The sequence below is a fragment of the Oncorhynchus mykiss genome, chromosome 30, assembly GCF_013265735.2.
Source record: "Oncorhynchus mykiss isolate Arlee chromosome 30, USDA_OmykA_1.1, whole genome shotgun sequence".
Classification (NCBI taxonomy): Eukaryota; Metazoa; Chordata; class Actinopteri; order Salmoniformes; family Salmonidae; genus Oncorhynchus; species Oncorhynchus mykiss.
In genome coordinates this window covers 25166350-25186326 of record NC_050570.1, presented here as the reverse complement: position 1 = coordinate 25186326, position 19977 = coordinate 25166350, and the positions used below count along the sequence as shown (strand labels likewise).

Here is a 19977-nt window from a genome sequence, read left to right as displayed (position 1 = left end):
TTGCAGGCACTAGGGATGGGGGTGTGAGCATGCAGGTCTGGGCAGATGAGGTGTAGTCGCTGTTTGTGTTAATCTGTAAATTGATGTTCTTGTGTGTATGTTTATCTGGGGTATAAAAAAATGAAACCTGTATAAAACATTTATAAATTTAAATGTTTACCTTTTAATTACTACAACAAAGATGGCCGCCGGTCCACCCACGTTGAATGTCAAATTTATATGGTCATGCCTATTCTATTATTTAAATGAATTCAATAGGTTTCTTATGGAGTATTGACAGTATATTTTAAAAACAACAGGTATTCCCATTCGTCAACATTCTCTGTGTAGACCTCCATCTTTTTGTTATCATTTTTGAAATTCGATTTTTGTATTTTGCTTCAATTTTAGTACATTTATTAGCCAAAACATGACACCCACCCTGTATTCAAGAGCATGTTGTGTCTCAACCGATGGCGGGCACAACCCAAAAACCTTAGATGTAAAATGGGCAAATATGTATGGTAGGTTTCGTTCAAATCGAAAGGGATGTTGTCAAAAAGGGATTGAATTGAAATGGATTCACCCTGTTTGATTTATTGCAGCTCCTCATTCATTATCCCCTCTATGTAGCTGGGCTCTGGGGTTTCCCTCAAGATATCATGGGAGTTGTAGGCTTTGTTAGAGCATGAAATAACTTGACACTTATTTGGCACAACAGACCAGGTGACAAAAGTCACTCATTCCCTGGCCCAGACAGCCATATTGACACTGATACTAGTTACACAAGAATTTCCAGAAACTCTGTCAACATGCCTGCCTGGTGAAAATATAACTGTACTCTTTGTAATATTGTTGGCTCCTCCTCTCTGACATTCCCCACTGCAGCACATTCTGTACACATAGCCTATGATTCAAACTAGTGACCACAGATGATGATTATGTTTGATCACCAAGGAGGACTAAGACTGCTTTTAAATGTGCTTGGGGCTTAGCAGCACAGGCAGATCATTAGATGAGAGATTTTGCTTGGGTGCAGTGAACATGGCCAAGATGGGGAGTGCAGTGTGTGAGAGTGTTGTGCAAACAGTAATTTAATGCATGTGTTGATGTCTGGCATTGGTGACGTGGCTCACTCATTCTCAATACTCATGAGCAATGGACACGCACACTCTGTCTTCATTATTATTCCCCATCATGTGACCCAGATTAATTTACTCTTTTGAAAATTGTGTACAGAAATGTAATTTTAAGATACGGCTAGCCTATAGCATTCTAGGATTAGAATTCTAGGATTTCTTTTTCAGTTCCCTGCAATAAGGAAGTTATTGACCAGCCCACGAGAGAAGTGTCATTGACTTGAATAGGCTAATTTCAAATAAATTCAAATTGTATTTGTCACATGCTTCGTAAGCAACAGGTGTAGACTAACAGCGAAATCCTTTTCCAACAGAATGCGTGTGTGTCAGTATGCGTGTGTGTGGTTGTAAGTTGGGTGGGTGTGTGTGTGTGTGTGTTGGGATGTAAGTGCATGGTGCATGGGTAGAGTCCAATGTGTGTGCAAGAGAGTTAGTGCAGGTAGTCCAGGTAGCCATTTGATTGCTAAATAGCTAGTCTTCTTTAGTTGTCTTAGAAGCTGTTCAGGGTCCTGTTGGTTCCCGGCTTGGTGCACAGGTACCGCTTGCTGTGCGGTAGCAGAGCGGTAGCATGGCTTGGATGGCTGGAGTCTGACAATTTTTGGGCCTTCCTCTGACACCGCCTGGTGTAGAGGTCTTGGATGGCAGCTCGGCCCGAGTGATGTACTGGTCCGTACTCACCACCCTCTGTAGCACCTTGTGGTTGGGTGCCTTGCAGTTGATGCAGCCAGTCAAGACGCTCTCAATGGTGCAGCTGTAGAATTATGCTAATTCGGTCAAAGATATTTTGTTCAGTACAATGCTTGATCACTGGCTACAGATTATAATCAGGACATAATCTAGCCTGTGTGTTTCTGACAGATAATCAGAGTGCAAAGTAGTGTTTGCATTCAACATGTCTTAAATATAGACTTACAGACACAGTGCTCTTCAAAATTGGGCTGTCATTTTTCTGACCAGGCAGTCTCTATGTAAAAGTTGTCCATATTGGTTCTGAGTAAGTTGTATAAGTTTGACCTGTTGCTTACCCTCTCTTCTCTCTCTCCTCCAGGGCTTTGACCCTCCCCATCAAAGTGATACCAGAACGGTTTACATTGCAAACCGCTTCCCTCAACATGGCCATTATGTCCCTCAGCGGTTTGCAGACAACAGAATCATATCATCCAAGGTAAGGCCGAGGTGTTGAATCCCTAGCTTTTGTGTCAAGTGTCAACAAATGTTCAAGTTACTCAACCACTTAATTTCAGTGTCAGACAACTCACACTCTGACGTTTGTTCTCCCCTCCCCTCTCTTTAGTACACCGTTTGGAATTTTGTTCCCAAGAATCTGTTTGAACAGTTCAGAAGAATAGCCAATTTTTATTTTCTCATCATATTCCTGGTCCAGGTAAGGGCTTTCCTCAGCACCCAGTCGACCATGTTTCTAATTGTTGCTGGCCTGTGTGACGTGACTCAGTTCTATTTAGTGGGCAGTAACCAACAATTGCTGTGTGCTCTTGAGCATACTGTGCCTGGAGGTCCCAAGCAGCTAACCTTCAGTATGTATCAGGCTACACAGAGACCACACGGTTTCTTCAGATATTCTGAAGCTTTCTATGGCCACTACTGTGTCCAATTCTACATTTGTTAATTCGTTATACTTATTCATTATGCATTTTCTGCGATAGATGGCATCAGCTTATGAATGGCCAGAGTGTTTTCAGGTTATATGAGGAAACCACATTATTGCCAGCTGTTGTTTCCTTTGACATAATCTCTTTATTTTCCAGCTAATGATAGATACCCCCACTTCCCCTGTCACCAGCGGACTTCCTCTGTTCTTTGTCATCACAGTAACTGCCATCAAACAGGTGAGAGTATTAACATTTAATATTAGTATTAGTATTTAATTCTTATTTTTTTCTAAAATAATATACGGTTGTATATTCAGCAAATTAAATATGGCTGCTTATCATATATACTTTGTCTAGATGTCAGAATGTCTAGAGCAGGGCTGCCCAACCCTCTTCCCGGAGATCTACTGTCCTGTAGGTTTTCAGCCCAACCCTAATTTAGCCTATCAGATTCAGCTAGTTAAGGTCTTGTTGAGCAGATAATATATGTAGAATCAGGTGTGTTAAATTAGGGTTGAAAACCCACAGGACGGTAGATCTCCAGGAAGAGGGTTCGGGCAGCCCTAGTCTAATCTCATCCCTTCTTTCCTTCCCTCCCCCCACCACTCAGGGCTATGAGGACTGGCTGAGGCACAAGGCGGACAACGAGGTGAACGGGGCGCCTGTGTTTGTGGTTCGTAGTGGCAGCCTTGTGCAGACTCGCTCAAAGAACATACGAGTGAGTCACCTCACTGTCATAATGAGTCCTTCCTTGTACAGCACACCATCCTAACACTTAGCAAACCTTACACCCACACACGGATGTCACACAAATGGTTATATTTCATATAACTCCCACTTTTGGCTGGTGCTTTGTACCACTGTGTTAAAGATTTGTCAGTAAACCAATTGACCAGGAATGTGAAAACAAGGTACCCCCCCCCCACAGACAAGTCTCAGTAGCTACATTATTTGCCTAAATGTTGGTTATCTACTCACCAGGTAGTTATTGAATAAGAGGATTTGTTCCCAATTAACAAATGTTAGCCAGATGTAGCTAGCCAACTATACGCATCGTTCCCCGATTTCAAATGTTTAAGATGCAAGTGCATCGGTCCGCAGATCCAAAATCAGTCAGAAAATAGATTCCAACTTTACGAATTTGCCGGGTCACACTTTTTTTCTTCTCATTACATTTTCTACCTCATCTTTTGTGACAACTGATGCGTCCTCTCCTCTTCATTGTCAAATTGCATGTAACTGTGTTGACAGTAATTGATCTACAAGTCATTTTGCATGACGAGCAACCCCAGGCAATATCATCAGCCTAGTCAAAATGCTCACTGTGGCCAGCTTTGCGCGCTTACCAACACAAGGTACACCTGATATTAGGCTTTATTAATTGAGTGACAACCTTTCTAATTGTCTAGGTTATTGTTATCTGTGCGCTGTTGAAAATGGTGTTTTACCGGAATAAAAGTAAGCTACCGGAGACAACTCATCTGGCTTGACCTGCTGAACGGGGCTTAAAATACATTTTATTTAGATTGTTCAGGTTCACCATCAGCAAATAGTTTTGGTAGTTTTGCTTTAAACAATCAATGATTATGGTCATTTTTAGATATACAGGGTGAAGTTGATCATTTCATAACGAGGACACCAATCTCTTTTGCGAGGCAAACTGCATGGCCGAAGTGAGAGGAGAAGATCACTCCATTAAAAACTTCCAAACTTCAAGACCATTCGATTTTAAGAGAGGGTGTAATCCAATATTGTGCTATATATTCATTGGCAGTTGCATAGCTATTTTGTAAACAATAAATATTGATACATTAATAGCTAAAACACTTAATGTGCAAAAATGACAAGTTAACTAGTGGGTGACAGTGATTGCAGAACCAAACTGTGGGTACAAAGGCTACATTGCCCCCTGTAATCTGATAGTGGTAGTAGGGTGGTAGATGCCTAGTCTCCCTTCAGCTCCGGTGCCTACATAGTGCATGCACCATAGACACACCATAGACACACACACACACACACACACACACACACTTAGAGAAGTGGGCTCAGACAGATCCAGCTCATGAGTTCCATCAGCAGCAGATTTGAATTTAGAATGGAAAATGAATGTGTTTATGCAACAAATGTTAGTGTATCGCATCGATTCGTTCTCTAATCAAACCGAATCGCACTGAATTGTTTCAAACTAAAATGCATTGTTCCTGTATCATATCGGAGCCCATGTATCTAGATGCATATCGAATCATCTTGAAAGGGAAAGATTAGCACTAATCTTTCGTTTATTTTGATAATCCATTTTGAAGGTAAAATAAATCGTACATTAAACTGCCAGAAGATTCCAGAAGTGAATTCAAGGGCTGTTTTAGTTTATTGTTTTAACAGTTCTGCAGCTGGAATGTATCAGTTTTCACATGGGAAAAACTGTACTTTTTTTTTAAAAACAGTGCATGGTGGCATTTACTATTGAACTACACTGTCCTTCAGAAAATATTGGATTCTGAGGTCATGGATTTCATGGGGGAGTTTTGCTTCTCATTCATCTGTTGTGACCTGTCTTTCTGTGCTGTCTACTCAGGTGGGGGATATAGTCCGGGTGGCCAAAGATGAGACATTCCCAGTGGACTTGGTCCTCTTATCATCGGACCGAGCCGAGGGGACGTGTCACATCACTACAACCAGCCTGGACGGAGAGACTAATCTGAAGGTTGGGCTTTTAATCTTCTTTCCCCGCTCTCACTTTCGTTCTCTCTCTAAGCCCTAAAAGGATGATCCCCTAAAAGGATTAGCTTTCCCCTCTCATAGGGGGAGGACAAACTGCTCTTTTCATGGCCCGTCTCCATCCTCTCATTTCCCTGAACTAGTACTTATGCATTCTATCGCGATATCGTGTTTTTGCCAGAGGCAATATCTAATTATCTGCTTCTAATCAAAATGCTTCTGCCATATAACTTCTTTATCAATTTTTCTTCTTTTAATAAATTGGTCATATCATTAAAAGTATCAGGGAGCCCACTCTGGAAATTTGACGTTTGAAGAGTATATTGCCACAAACAGAAGATTTTTTTTTGACAACTGCAATGTTTTCTTTCTTGTGCAATCTCAGGAGTGCAGCCTCTGTCATCTTTCTGTGCCAGCTACTTGTCTTTTATGGCTGTTTGTGTTACAGTAATGACATTAGAATCCAATGGGGGATGGACTAGCTTTCTCACTGAGTGGGTTAGAGCAGCAAAAGGTTGCACATGGGTAAAGGAGTCAGCATGCTTCTGTTCGCCTGGCGCCTAGTCAAACTCTGCTAAGCGAACGAGTGTGCTCGCATACTCCCTTAAAAACAAAAAAGCTTAAATAATACTGTTTGTCCATCTTGAGACACCGTAGCCAGTCCCTGCCACAAAATAGTCTATATTAATCTTAGATAACTCAAGAAATGTATCATTGATTTTGATATTTTTGCAGATTACATCATAGTCACGCAATTTTACATCTAACACAATATGTTTTGGTGCAGTATTTCTCAAGTGCAAAAATTTGCATGAGAATGATTCAATAAAACACTTAATTGAAGAATCCCTACTGTTGACCAATCACCGACGAAGGGCCATAGACCTCGGCTACCGACTTCGGCTTGCCTCCATTAAAATGTTTGTGTGCACCAACACCCGAAAATGTCACAAAATGTCATCATAATATATGCACAGACTGTTTCAGCTGGAAAGCATGCGGACAGACTCCTTTAGCCACCAGATTGGATTTTGCCCCTCAAGCAGTCATGGAGTGGTTCAGTTCAATTATAAATGGAAACCTAACAAGCCTCGTGGCCTTCAACCTGTCAAACAGTTGACAGAGGCTGGAGCTGTGGAACGGTTGCAATTTGTACGGCACTATTGAGCTACATTCATTGGTAAATCATTACAATGTACTAGGCTATTTCTTTGTCGTCTAGGCTCACTGTCTCATTGTAATGTTTTGTTTATATTCTATAAAAGTGCTATCTTTGTCCCTTTCCATGAAGATATCCCTACTCTCTCTTTGGTCTTGTAGACTCATTACTCTGTGCCAGAGACATTGGTGTCTCAGTCGGTGTCCAGGCTAGAGGCCCTACATGCTGTGGTGGAGTGTCAGCAGCCAGATGCAGATCTTTATAGGTACGGTACAGTCACAGCTACAGTCCAGAACAGAAGACCTTGCTCTTACTGGCCAGTCAGAACACTGAGCTCTCCTTTCACTGTCCTCATAACTCAGTGTTACTCACTATTTTTTGAAAGGGGGCCACTTTAAGTTGAGACAATCATTCAGAGGACTGCACAGATCTTGAATTTGGTGTACTTTTTCTTCCAATAATATCAATTATAAATTGAGAGCAAATTGAGAGCAATAGAGCACATGCAATTGATTTGATGCCCAGCGCATCACAAATGTATACATACACACATCAAATAGGCTACATCACATGTATATGACCCATATCAAGGGTAACCTCAGTAGTTGGATGAGCGAAAATGTCCCTTATGCTCCTTGAATGAATTCATTCTAAATATATACAGTGGGGCAAAAAAGTATTTAGTCAGCCATCAATTGTGCAAGTTCTCCCACTTAAAAAGATGAGAGGCCTGTAATTTTCATCATAGGTACACTTCAACTATGACAGACAAAATTAGAAAAAAAATCCAGAAAATCACATTGTAGGATTTTTTATGAATTTATTTGCAAATTATGGTGGAAAACTTTTGTTATTGACCAAATACGTATTTATCTCAATACTTTGTTATATACCCTTTATTGTCAATGACAGAGGTCAAATGTTTTCTGTAAGTCTTCACAAGGTTTTCACACACTGTTGCTGGTATTTTGGCCCATTCCGCCATGCAGATCTCCTCTAGAGCAGTGATGTTTTGGGGCTGTTGCTGGGCAACACGGACTTTCAACTCCCTCCACAGATTTTCTATGGGGTTGAGATCTGGAGACTGGCTAGGCCACTCCAGGACCTTGAAATGCTTCTTATGAAGCCACTCCTTTGTTGCCCGGGCGGTGTGTTTGGAATCATTGTCATGCTGAAAGACCCAGCCACGTTTCATCTTCAATGCCCTTGCTAATGGAAGGAGGTTTTCACTCAAAATCTCACGATACATGGCCCCATTCATTCTTGCCTTTACACAGATCAGTCGTCCTGGTCCCTTTGCAGAAAAACAGCCCCAAAGCATGATGTTTCCACCCCCATGCTTCACAGTAGGTATGGTGTTCTTTGGATGCAACTCAGCATTCCTTGTCCTCCAAACATGACGAGTTGAGTTTTTACCAAAAAGTTATATTTTGGTTTCATCTGACCATATGACATTCTCCCAATCTTCTTCTGGATCATCCAAATGCTCTCTAGCAAACTTCAGACGGACCTGGACTTGTACTGGCTTAAGCAGGGGGACACGTCTGGCACTGCAGGATTTGATTCCCTGGCGGCGTAGTGTGTTACTGATGGTAGGCTTTGTTACTTTGGTCCCAGCTCTCTGCAGGTTATTCACTAGGTCCCCCCCGTGTGGTTCTGGGATTTTTGCTCACCGTTCTTGTGATCATTTTGACCCCACGGGGTGAGATCTTGCATGGAGCCCCAGATCGAGGGAGATTATCAGTGGTCTTGTATGTCTTCCATTTCCTAATAATTGCTCCCACAGTTGATTTATTCAAACCAAGCTGCTTACCTATTGCAGATTCAGTCTTCCCAGCCTGGTGCAGGTCTACAATTTTGTTTCTGGTGTCCTTTGACAGCTCTTTGGTCTTGGCAATAGTGGAGTTTGGAGTGTGACTGTTTGAGGTTGTGGACAGGTGTCTTTTATACTGCTAACAAGTTCAAACAGGTGCCATTAATACAGGTAACAGGTGGAGGACAGAGGAGCCTCTTAAAAAAGTTGTTACAGGTCTGTGAGAGCCAGAAATCTTGCTTGTTTGTAGGTGACCAAATACTTATTTTCCACCATAATTTGCAAATAAATTCATAAAAAATCCTACAATGTGATTTTTCTGGATTTTTTTTGTTGCCCCACTGTAGTTTGTTGCTATCCGTGTGAGGCGATCCAGGAGTTCATTGGTCAGTCTGTTTCTCTGTTTTTGTTTCAACATGTTCATTGTTGAAATGTTGCTTCACATGAATAAGTGCTGACAAAAAATGTCACTCTTTGCACACACTGCTTCAGAAGTGGATACGCTTTTTCTGACACAAGGCTCCAGGTTCACCTTGCAATGTGTCATTTGCCGGCAGCTCCACTCTCTTACTCTCTATTCCTGCACGGTCAGGACAGAGGACTGTTATGACTGGGGCCAGAGATGACACTGGCACATGAAATGGGTTCTCAATGAAGTTGAAAAACTCCATGATATCCTTGAATCTTGACTTAAACTCCAACTTCAACTATTCCAACACACGCACAAATGCATCATAGCTAAAATGTTGCAGTATGTCTGGGTTGGATGTGGTGACTGCTCTGAGTTTTGGGAAATTAACAAACTGTCAAGTATGAAGAGTGTGGGGATTTTTTTTTGAAACGTTGTGACCGCACGCAGCATTTTGGACCGGAATTTTAGCTTTGCCTTGGAGCTGGAGATTCACTGTATTCAGGTGATGTCAGTCAAAAAATGCAGCTTCAATATCCACTGTGGATCATCCAGCTCTGGCTTCTCTCTCCCCTTGCTTGCAACAAATTCACAGATTTGAGGGAGGAGGGATGTTTCCAAAACTCTGCCACGAGACAGCCATCTTACCTCATTGTGAAATATCAAGTCGCCGTATTCTGTCTGGGTTTCCTCCAGCAACTCACAGAATTGCAGGTGATTCCGTGCCCTCGCAATAATAATGTTCACCACGCGCACGACTTGCTGCATCACATTCTGTAAGTCAGTCTTTGAGTTTAGCCACAAGTGCTTCTTGATGAATGATACAATGAAACATAACAAATTCGGGAATATCCTCTCTTTCATCAGGCCTATGAGTCCCTTCTCCTTCCCTCGCATGTTTGGGGTGCCGTCAGTGCACACAGATAACAGATTTGACCAGTCAATATTATTATTGGCAAAAAATGTAACAAGGGCTTTCAGAATACCCTCTCCTCGTGTTTGTCCCTGAAGGGGAAGGAAACACAAAAGTTCCTCTCTGAATGACTTGTTTTTAAGGGAAGTGGACCCAAACACATAGTTGGGCAATGCCACTTAAATCAGTGATTTCGTCAAGCGCAATACTAAAACACTGTGCCACGAATGTCAGTAATCAGTTGCTTACCTCTGTCCTCGCCGATGTCTTCTATGCGTTTTGTTATGGTCGAGTCTGAGAGTTGCAGTCCCTTAATTTGCTTTAAAATTGCTCCCTTGTTTGTGAAATCAGCATACAATATTTTGTCTAATGCCAAAAAACATATTTGAGAATCTCCGCGTCTGTGAAGGCCTTCTAGTTTCTTGCGAGTATCTAAGCAATCTCATATGTTGCCTCTGCCGTTCTCTCTGCAGCAGTGCTAGAGAACGATCTGTCCATCGTTTTTGTTTTCCTTAGAGTTGCACTATTTTGTTATTTCTGAGGTTGCTTTGTGGCGGATATGTTTTGTCAAAGTGGGCATGGTGTGACTTGAAATGTTGCTCTAAATTTGCTCGTTTAAAACAATTGACTGCCTTCTGGCAAATAAGACAAAACTAGTCCCAGCATGCAGTACAAAAAAAAATACTTGTCTGTCCATTTCTCTTGGAACTTTCTGTGTTCTTGAATCGACCGTATCCTTTTCTTAGGCACCGGAGCTACGTTAGCTAGCTGCATTACCCAGCCGCCATCTTCCTGATTTTCCTGGTTCTCCGGTGGTTGTTCGTTCATTGCTGTCACGTTGTTCTCCAGCTCGTACCACTCATTTTCATTGTCAATATATTTACGTTTATTTTTTACAATAAATCGATCCATGTCACCAGACTGCAAAATTAGCTAGTAGCAAACTGATATGTGTTGGTCGCTGTAGCTGAGCAGTTGCGTTCTATTTCGGCAAACGTTATATTTCGGCCTTTCTGTTCAACAGCTGCGCTATACTGCCATCTATCTGCCATCCAGGGAACAATAGATATATTCAGTTAAGTGATTCAGGACTGCATTAAATACATTGAATTTAAATTGTATGTATCATTGTTATGTATTATGAATGGAACAAAGGAAAATCACCGCAAGCGGGCCGTACAAAGAGGCCCACTGCCATAACTGAAAAGGACCACTTATTATTTTTACACATTTCTACTGGCTGGAATGGAGGTATTTTTAGGGATTGTGGGTGTTGCAGTTTCTCTGCTACTCTGTAACTCTTCCCACTCAGAAGAAATGCCTATACTTTCAGGTTTGTTGGGCGAATAACAGTAACCCAACAAGAAGAAGAGATTGTAAGGTGAGATTGCAATTCTAGTTGATTGGATTTTTATCTGGATTACATGGATTGAATAGCGCATTGTTTCCATTTGCTGGTGAAAGAAAAGTTATGTTGTATCTGCTTCATTAGACCCCTTGGACCTGAGAACCTGCTGCTTCGAGGAGCAAGATTGAAAAATACCAAAGAAATTTTTGGTAAGTGGCTTCTTGCTCTCACTGTTGTCGTCATATTGCTTTCTGTCCTCAGTTATCCTCTTTTGTCCCTAGTTGCCCAGTTGGTTGTTGTCTATGCATGGTTCACTAAAGTTCCACTCTTGATTTGCAGGTGTAGCAGTTTACACTGGGATGGAGTCCAAGATGGCCCTGAACTACAAGTGCAAATCCCAGAAGCGCTCTGCAGTGGAGAAGTGAGCATTAGGATATTCTGCACCTCTACAGCAACACTGAACACTTCTGAGTTTTTTCTTCTCCGATTTCAGGTTCAGCTTTACAGTAAGTATATCAGAGAGTGTGTGTCTTTTGGTGTTTTTCTCTCAGGTCCATGAACACCTTTCTGCTCATCTACCTGGGCATCCTGCTGTTTGAGGCCATCCTCAGCACCATCCTGAAGTATGCCTGGCAGGCTGAGAAGAAGTGGGACGAGCCCTTCTACAACCAGAAGACAGAGCAGGAGAGGAACAGCAGCCAGGTCAGTCACTGTCTGAAACACTTTATTCACACTGGTAAATCACTCTCTTTAACTGATGATCTTTGATTTCATAGGATTCTTGGATACGTATTCTTTATTTACAAATAGTTTGTTGTTTTTGTGGATAATGCAGTGAATGAGTGAAGGTGGGAAGATGTTTCCACTAGGGCGGTCACTGTCATGGATCTTTGTATGATGGTAATTGACCAGCCAAATGACTATGGTCACTGTCATAACCATTTGAATAGCTAACATAATCATTTAAGACACATTTTTTTCCTACGCTCCTGACTGCATGTGCTGCTGTAGAAATAAAATGAATAGAATGGGTGTCCCCATTCAAGTCATTGATGGCATAATGGCGGCCATTGCGCGGAGCAATGCAGGTAGAGGTCATTTGCTTATAAATCAACTTCTGTTAGGCTAAATCGGAGGACTGTTATATCAGGTTACATATCCATACCTTGATGAAATGAGGCTGTTCTGAGGGCGAAAGGGGAGATTTGAGCAGTGCACCAGAAAATGAGTTAGAGTTTCCCTGAACGTGTGTGTGTGTGTGTGTGATGCAAGTATTTGATACACTGCCGATTTTGCAGGTTTTTCTACTTAAAGTATGTAGAGGTCTGTAATTTTTTATCATAGGTACACTTCAACTGTGAGAGACGGAATCTAAAACAAAAATCCAGAAAATCACATTGTATGATTTTTAAGTAATTAATTAGCATTTTATTGCATGACATAAGTATTTGATACATCAGAAAAGCAGAACTTAATATTTGGTACAGAAACCTTTGTTTGCAATTATAGAGATCATACGTTTCCTGTAGTTCTTGACCAGGTTTGCACACACTGCAACAGGGATTTCCTCCATACATACCTTCTCCAGATCCTTCAGGTTTCGGGGCTGTCGCTGGGCAATACGGACTTTCAGCTCCCTCCAAAGATTTTCTATTGGGTTCAGGTCTGGAGACTGGCTAGGCCACTCCAGGACCTTGAGATGCTTCTTACGGAGCCACTCCTTAGTTGCCCTGGCTATGTGTTTCGGGTCGTTGTCATGCTGGAAGACCCAGCCACGACCCATCTTCAATGCTCTTACTGAGGGAAGGAGGTTGTTGGCCAAGATCTCGCGATACATGGCCCCATCCATCCTCCCCTCAATACGGTGCAGTCGTCCTGTCCCCTTTGCAGAAAAGCATCCCCAAAGAATGATGTTTCCACCTCAATGCTTCACGGTTGGGATGGTGTTCTTGGGGTTGTACTCATCCTTCTTCTTCCTCCAAACACGGCGAGTGGAGTTTAGACCAAAAAGCTCTATTTTTGTCTCATCAGACCACATGACCTTCTCCCATTCCTCCTCTGGATCATCCAGATGGTCATTGGCAAACTTCAGACGGGCCTGGACATGCGCCGGCTTGAGCAAGGGGACCTTGCGTGCGCTGCAGGATTTTAATCCATGACGTAGTGTGTTACTAATGGTTTTCTTTGAGACTGTGGTCCCAGCTCTCTTCAGGTCATTGCCCAGGTCCTGCCGTGGAGTTCTGGGCCGATCCCTCACCTTCCTCATGATCATTGATGCCCCACGAGGTGCGATCTTGCATGGAGCCCCAGACCGAGGGTGATTGACCATCATTTTTAACTTCTTCCATTTTCTAATAATTGCGCCAACAGTTGTTGCCTTCTCCAAGCTGCTTGCCTATTATCCTGTAGCCCATCCCAGCCTTGTGCAGGTCTACAATTTTATCCCTGATGTCCTTACACAGCTCCCTGGTCTTGGCCAGTGTGGAGAGAGAGGTTGGAGTCTGTATGATTGAGTGTGTGAACAGGTGTCTTTTATACAGGTAACGAGTTCAAACAGGTACAGTTAATACAGGTAATGAGTGGGGAACAGGAGGGCTTCTTAAAGAAAAACTAACAGGTCTGTGAGAGCTGGAATTCTTACTGGTTTGTAGGTGATCAAATACTTATGTCATGCAATAAAATGCAAATTAATTACTTAAAAATCATATGTGATTTTCTGGATTTTTGTTTTAGATTCTGTCTCCCACAGTTGAAGTGTACCTATGATAAAAATGACATGCTTTTTAAGTAGGAAAACCTGCAAAATCGGCAGTGTATCAAATACTTGTTCTCCCCAGTGTGTGTGTGTGTGTGTGTGTGTGTGTGTGTGTGTGTGTGTGTGTGTATATGTACAGTTGAAGTCGGAAGTTTACATACACCGTAGCCAAATACATTTAAACTCAGTTTTCACATTTCCTGACATTTAATCCTAGCAGAAATTCCCTGTTTTAGGTCAGTTAGGATCAGAATAGGAAATGTCAGAATAGTAGTAGAGAGAATGATTTCTTTCAGCTTTTCTTTCTTTCTTCACATTCCCGTTGGGTCAGAAGTTTACAATACACTCAATTAGTATTTGGTAGCATTGCCTTGACATTGTTTAAATTGGGTCAAACGTTTCGTGTAGCCTTCCACAAGCTTCCCACAATAAGTTGGGTGAATTTTGGCCCATTCCTCCAATACCTTGAGCTAATTACTCCAAAACCTTGACTTTGTTGTCCTTAAGCCATTTTGCCACAACTTTGGAAGTATGCTTGGGGTCATTGTCCATTTGGAAGACCCATTTGCGACCAAGCTTTAACTTCCTGACTGATGTCTTGAGATGTTGCTTCAATATATCCACACAATTTTCTTTTCCTCATGATGCCATCTATTTTGTGAAGTGCACCAGTCCCTCCTGCAGCAAAGCACCCCCACAACATGATGCTGCCACCCCCGTGCTTCACGGTTGGGATGGTGTTCTTCGGCTTGCAAGCCTCCCCCTTTTCCTCCAAACATAAAGATGGTCATTATGGCCAAACAGTTCTATTTTTGTTTCATCAGACCAGAGGACATTTCTCAGAAAAGTACGATCTTTGTCCCCATGTGCAGTTGCAAACTGTAGTCTGTCTTTTTATGGCGGTTTTGGAGCAGTGCCTTCTTCCTTACTGAGCGGCCTTTCAGGTTATGTCTATATAGGACTAGTTTTTACTGTGGATATAGATACTTTTGTACCTGTTTCCTCTAGCATCTTCACAAGGTCCTTTGCTGTTGTTCTGGGATTGATTTGCACTTTTTGCACCAAAGTACTTTCATCTCTAGGAGACAACATGCGTCTCCTTCCTGAGCGGTATGACGGCTGCGTGGTCGCATGGTGTTTATACTTGCGTACTATTGTTTGTACAGATGAATGTGGTACCTTCAGGTGTTTGGAAATTGCTCTCAAGGATGAACCAGACTTGCGGAGGCGTACAATTTTTTGCTTTCTTGATTTCCTCATGATGTCAAGCAAAGAGGCACTGAGTTTGAAGGTAGGCCTTGAAATACATCCACAGGTACACCTCCAATTGACTCAAATGATGTCAATTAGCCTATCGAGCTTCTAAAGCCATGACATAATTTTCTGGAATTTTCCAAGCTGTTTAAAGGCACAGTCAACTTAGTGTATGTAAACTTCTGACCCACTGGAATTGTGATACAGTGAATTATAAGTGAAATTATCTGTCTGTAAACAATTGTTGGAAAAATGACTTGTGTCATGCACAAAGTAGATGTCCTAACCGACTTGCCGAAACTATAGTTTGTTAACAAGAAATTTGTGGAGTGGTTGAAAAACTAGTTTATTGACTCCAACCTAAGTGTGTGTGTGTCTGCACTACCATTCCAAAGATTGGGGTCACTTAGAAATGTCCTTGTTTTTGAAAGAAAAGCACATTTCTTGGCCATTAAAATAACATCAAATTGATCAGACATACAGTGTAGACTTTGTTAATTTTGTAAATTACTATTGTAGCTGGAAACGACAGATTTATTTTTTTAATGGAATATCTACATAGGCGTACAGAGTCCCATTATCAGCAACCATCACTCCTGTGTTCCAATGGCACGTTGTGTTAGCTAATCCAAGTTTATACATTTAAAAGGCTAATTGATCATTAGAAAACCCTTTTGCAATTATGTTAGCACAGCTGTAAACTGTTCTGATTTAAAGAAACAATAAAACTAGCCTTCTTTAGACTAGTTGAATATCTGGATCATCAGCATTTGTGGGTTTGATTATAGGCTCAAAATGGTTAGAAACAAAGAACTTTCTTCTGAAACTCGTCGGTATATTCTTGTTCTGAGAAATTAAGGCGATTCCATGTGAGAAATTGCCAAGAAACTGAACAATGCTGTGTACTTCTCACTTCAAAGAAAAGCGCAAACTGGCTCTAACCAGAATAGGATGAGGAGTGGGATGCCCTGGTGCACAACTGAGCAAGAGGACAAGTACATTTGTGTCTAGTTTGAGAAGCAGACGCCTCACAAGTCCTCATCTGGCAGCTTCATGAAATAGTACCCGCAAAAACACCAGTCTCAACGTCAATAGTGAAGAGGCGACTCCGGGATGCTGGCCTTCTTGCTCAGTTGTGCACCGGGGGCTCCCACTCTTTCTATTCTGCTTAGGGCCAGTTTGCGCTGCTCTGTTTAAAAAAAAAAAAATTATCCCATATTTGCACAAAAACTCTCCCTGTTACAACTCCTGCTTGCAGACACACATGGGCTCTGGTATTTGCAATAATTTTCCTTACTCACTCACTTTTCTCATCAAACTTTCCTAATCACAAAAAACACACACTCAAACACTCCCGCACTGCCCCCACTTATACACCCACACATACCCACATACTGTGCCTTCTATGTCCTCTCTTTGAATTGTTTTTATTTCTGCCTTGTTGATTCCTGCCTCATTTTGGGCTTTGAGTACTTTTGTTTTCCATTTCTTTGTATTTGGGGATTTATTTTATTTTATGAATTGTCTTTTATCTGTTTATAAATAAAAAAATTGAATAGAAATGATTTTACATCAGTCTTAACTTCAATACACTATACTATTATTTCCCCGTTGTATTATTTTCCACCCACTTCCTTGTTGACAGATCCTGAAGTTCATCTCTGATTTCCTGGCGTTTCTGGTCCTGTACAACTTTATCATCCCCATCTCACTCTACGTCACTGTGGAGATGCAGAAATTCCTGGGCTCGTTTTTCATTGGCTGGGACTTGGACCTCTATCATGAGGAGAGCGACCAGATGGCTCAGGTCAACACGTCTGACCTCAACGAGGAGCTGGGACAGGTCTGGACATAAAGCACTTCACTACTGTTTATGGCGCCCCATGCTCAACGTCATCGCAGAGTTTGTGTGTTATGATCAGCCACTGTTTGTGTGTGTTCTAGGTGGAATACGTGTTTACGGATAAAACCGGCACCCTGACGGAGAATGAGATGCTGTTCCGTGAATGTTCAATCAATGGTATCAAATATCAGGAAATCAATGGAAAGCTTATACACGAGGGGATGATGGACTCGCCTGACGGATCTGTGCCTCCTCTAGTAAACACCATTAAAACCTTTCATTACGCCCAATTGACTTGCAATACGTTATTTATCCATGTGTTGTCTGTGCATTCATTAAATATACATGCTTAGGTCTGCATTTCCAGTCATGTGTTAAACAATTATTAATTGACTGTCCTCATGGATTTGGACCCTCGCACTGGTTTGATGACTCTATTTACTTTTCTCATATCTGTCTCTCTCTCGCTCTCCGTCTGTCTGCCACCTCTCAGAGTCGGGAGGAGTTGCTGTTCCTGAAGGCAGTATCGCTGTGCCACACAGTGCAGATCAGCTACGAGCAGCCAGGCGACGGCCCGGGGAACCCCTTCCCCCACGCTAATGGCTTCTCCTCCCAGATGGAGTACTATGCCTCCTCGCCAGATGAGAAAGCACTGGTGGAAGCCACTAAAAGGTACCCAGGAGGATAGCTGTCATGTTTCGCTGTTCAACCCATTTGTACTGTTGTTGGTAAATCAAATTCATATATATATAGCTATATGACCAATGCTGGTCACACAGGTCTTTATGGACATACAAGCACTCAGACAAATGAACATTTATTGAGACAAATAGTTTGAGGTTCACCACATTCCAGACCACAGTCTGCGTATTACAGTTATGGTCATGGGTTATGTATGGGCGACAGTCTGCATGTTACAGTATTTATGGTCAGCAATGTCACATGGAACAATTGAATTGCAGGATGGGGGTAACCTTTATTGGTAGCCATGGAGAAGTTATGGAAATAAAAACATTTGGAAAGTCGGAAAAGTAAGTATAATTTTCTATGGTTAAAAAGACGGACATTTAATGTCCATGATGCACCTGTACTGTACATAGAAGGTGATGTCAAACCTATTATTCCTTTGTCCCACAGGTATAAACTACTCCATGTACTAGAGTTTGATGCAACCCGAAGGAGAATGAGTGTCATATTACAGACACCCTCAGGTACACTGATTTCTCTCCATATTAAACAAATGGCTCATTCATAAACATTGTATTAGGATTTCATTACATTATGTAACCCACCTTTGATTTGGTCCTGATAAATTGTTCAGTTAATTTCCCTAACTGTTACTGCTACCCTGTATTTCATATCTGGCCCACACTCACTATGACAATGCAATATATTTTATCTATTGCTGTAGGGGGGAAAGTACTATTTACAAAGGGAGCTGAGTCCGCCGTTCTTCCCTTTACTAAAAGTGGAGAAATTGACAAAACAAGAGTACATGTAGATGAATTTGCCTTGGTGAGTATACCACGTCACATCATATTAGACAAGGCACTATTTCCAGCCCTTATGTACAGCAGATTTCTGCTACGCTGAATGCCATCTTTTATTGTCTGTGCTGAAGAGCACCAGTGCAGCTGGGTCGCCTCCTGTCTTTTTTTCCATGCGAGGGCTTTCGTGGCTGATTTTGGACTCTTAAAATAAAACATGTTTTTTAATTTTTTTTAATTTACAGCAGTGTAAATATTACTTGTGGTCCTTTCCCCCCAGAAAATCAATAAATCCTGCAACTTAACAGATAATTTATCCAGACATCAGGATCTACAGAGATTTGTTTTTGATTTGTGATTGGCTGGTGAGTGTTCATTTGAAATAAAGCCAGTCCCTGTCAGCTACTCGTTTCTCTTTCTTCCCCTTCTTCAGAAGGGCTTGCGGACGTTGGTGGTGGCCTGCAGACACTTCAATGTGGAGGAGTATGAGGAGGTGGACCGGCGGCTTCACGAGGCCCGCGCGGCCCTGCAGCAGAGAGAGGAGAGGCTGGCCGAGGTCTTCAGCTTCATAGAAAAGGACCTGGAGCTGTTGGGAGCGACCGGGGTGGAAGACAAGTATGTCAACAACACTGTTTGGTGTCTGTCTGGTCAAGGGTTAGCTCATTATGAGCACCAAGCAATGATATCAGAAAGGTCTCTGAATACTTTCTGAAGGCACTGTATACACTTTACTTCATGTTTTTGATTTAACCAACCTGGAAGACCAATCAATTTCAACTTTTTTTCTGAAGTAACTTCATGTTTCCGAGCTAGTCAGATATTAGTTTAGAAAGACTTGAAATTGGCATGGGCGTTAACTAGCTGGCAAGCTAACAGCTAGATCCTTTTCAAAAGTCTGGTTAATTTGAACCCCCCTCCAAATGTTTTTTTTTGACCAAACCATTTCTCAATGTTTATCAACATTACTGTAGCTCGCAAATTAAATTGATCATGCTTTACGATACACCTGATTTTATGCTGTTTTAGTCCAGACAACGTTGCCTTGTCACCTACAGTAGAACCTTTTGTCCTACCAGATCCACGATAAGGTTCTAGCTAGTGTATCCCTCCGGTTTATCAGGTCCCAGGCTCCCGTGACTGTTATGATTATTTATTTACAAGTAAATTGCAATTCGCTTTTTGGTTTAGCCCCATCTGTACCTGATGGAGCAGATCTAGTCTCACGTGTGGAAGTAAGCTGTCTGGCAAGTAAGCCGTCACGCAAGACTCATTGTGATGGAGACTAGAGCACATCCAGAAGTTCTGACGGAATGGACACACATTTGAGTGCCCCAGGATTGGTCCATTTACTTTGCCGTTTATTATTTATGCTATGAAATCCTCCAAATTCATTGGGGCCGTTCCATCCCATAGCGAATAGCTGGAAAAACAATTTAAGCATTGTTCACATGGCCTGTGCGCCCACGGAGGAGGAGCTGCTTCTGCTGGTAGTCACTGAGGGGCAGAGTAGTAAGTAACTAAACAGCTTGTTTTGAACAATGTATTTTTGA

At 42.0% G+C, this 19977-nt stretch overlaps 1 protein-coding gene across 5 annotated transcripts in view; it reads left to right on the top strand.

The window, feature by feature from the left end:
• Positions 1–19977, top strand: part of LOC110521594 (probable phospholipid-transporting ATPase IF) — a 56957-nt gene that overhangs the window by 15677 nt on the left and 21303 nt on the right. For all 5 annotated transcript variants that reach the window (XM_021599256.2, XM_036969175.1, XM_021599257.2 and 2 more), the window contains exons 2-18: positions 2167–2283; positions 2413–2502; positions 2885–2965; positions 3339–3446; positions 5304–5432; positions 6767–6870; positions 11074–11121; positions 11233–11297; positions 11428–11509; positions 11640–11790; positions 16743–16940; positions 17042–17197; positions 17434–17612; positions 17903–17971; positions 18078–18151; positions 18352–18455; positions 18861–19042. In XM_021599256.2, the coding sequence (XP_021454931.2) occupies positions 2167–2283; positions 2413–2502; positions 2885–2965; positions 3339–3446; positions 5304–5432; positions 6767–6870; positions 11074–11121; positions 11233–11297; positions 11428–11509; positions 11640–11790; positions 16743–16940; positions 17042–17197; positions 17434–17612; positions 17903–17971; positions 18078–18151; positions 18352–18455; positions 18861–19042 (1937 nt within the window). The remainder of the gene's footprint in view (positions 1–2166; positions 2284–2412; positions 2503–2884; positions 2966–3338; positions 3447–5303; positions 5433–6766; positions 6871–11073; positions 11122–11232; positions 11298–11427; positions 11510–11639; positions 11791–16742; positions 16941–17041; positions 17198–17433; positions 17613–17902; positions 17972–18077; positions 18152–18351; positions 18456–18860; positions 19043–19977) is intronic.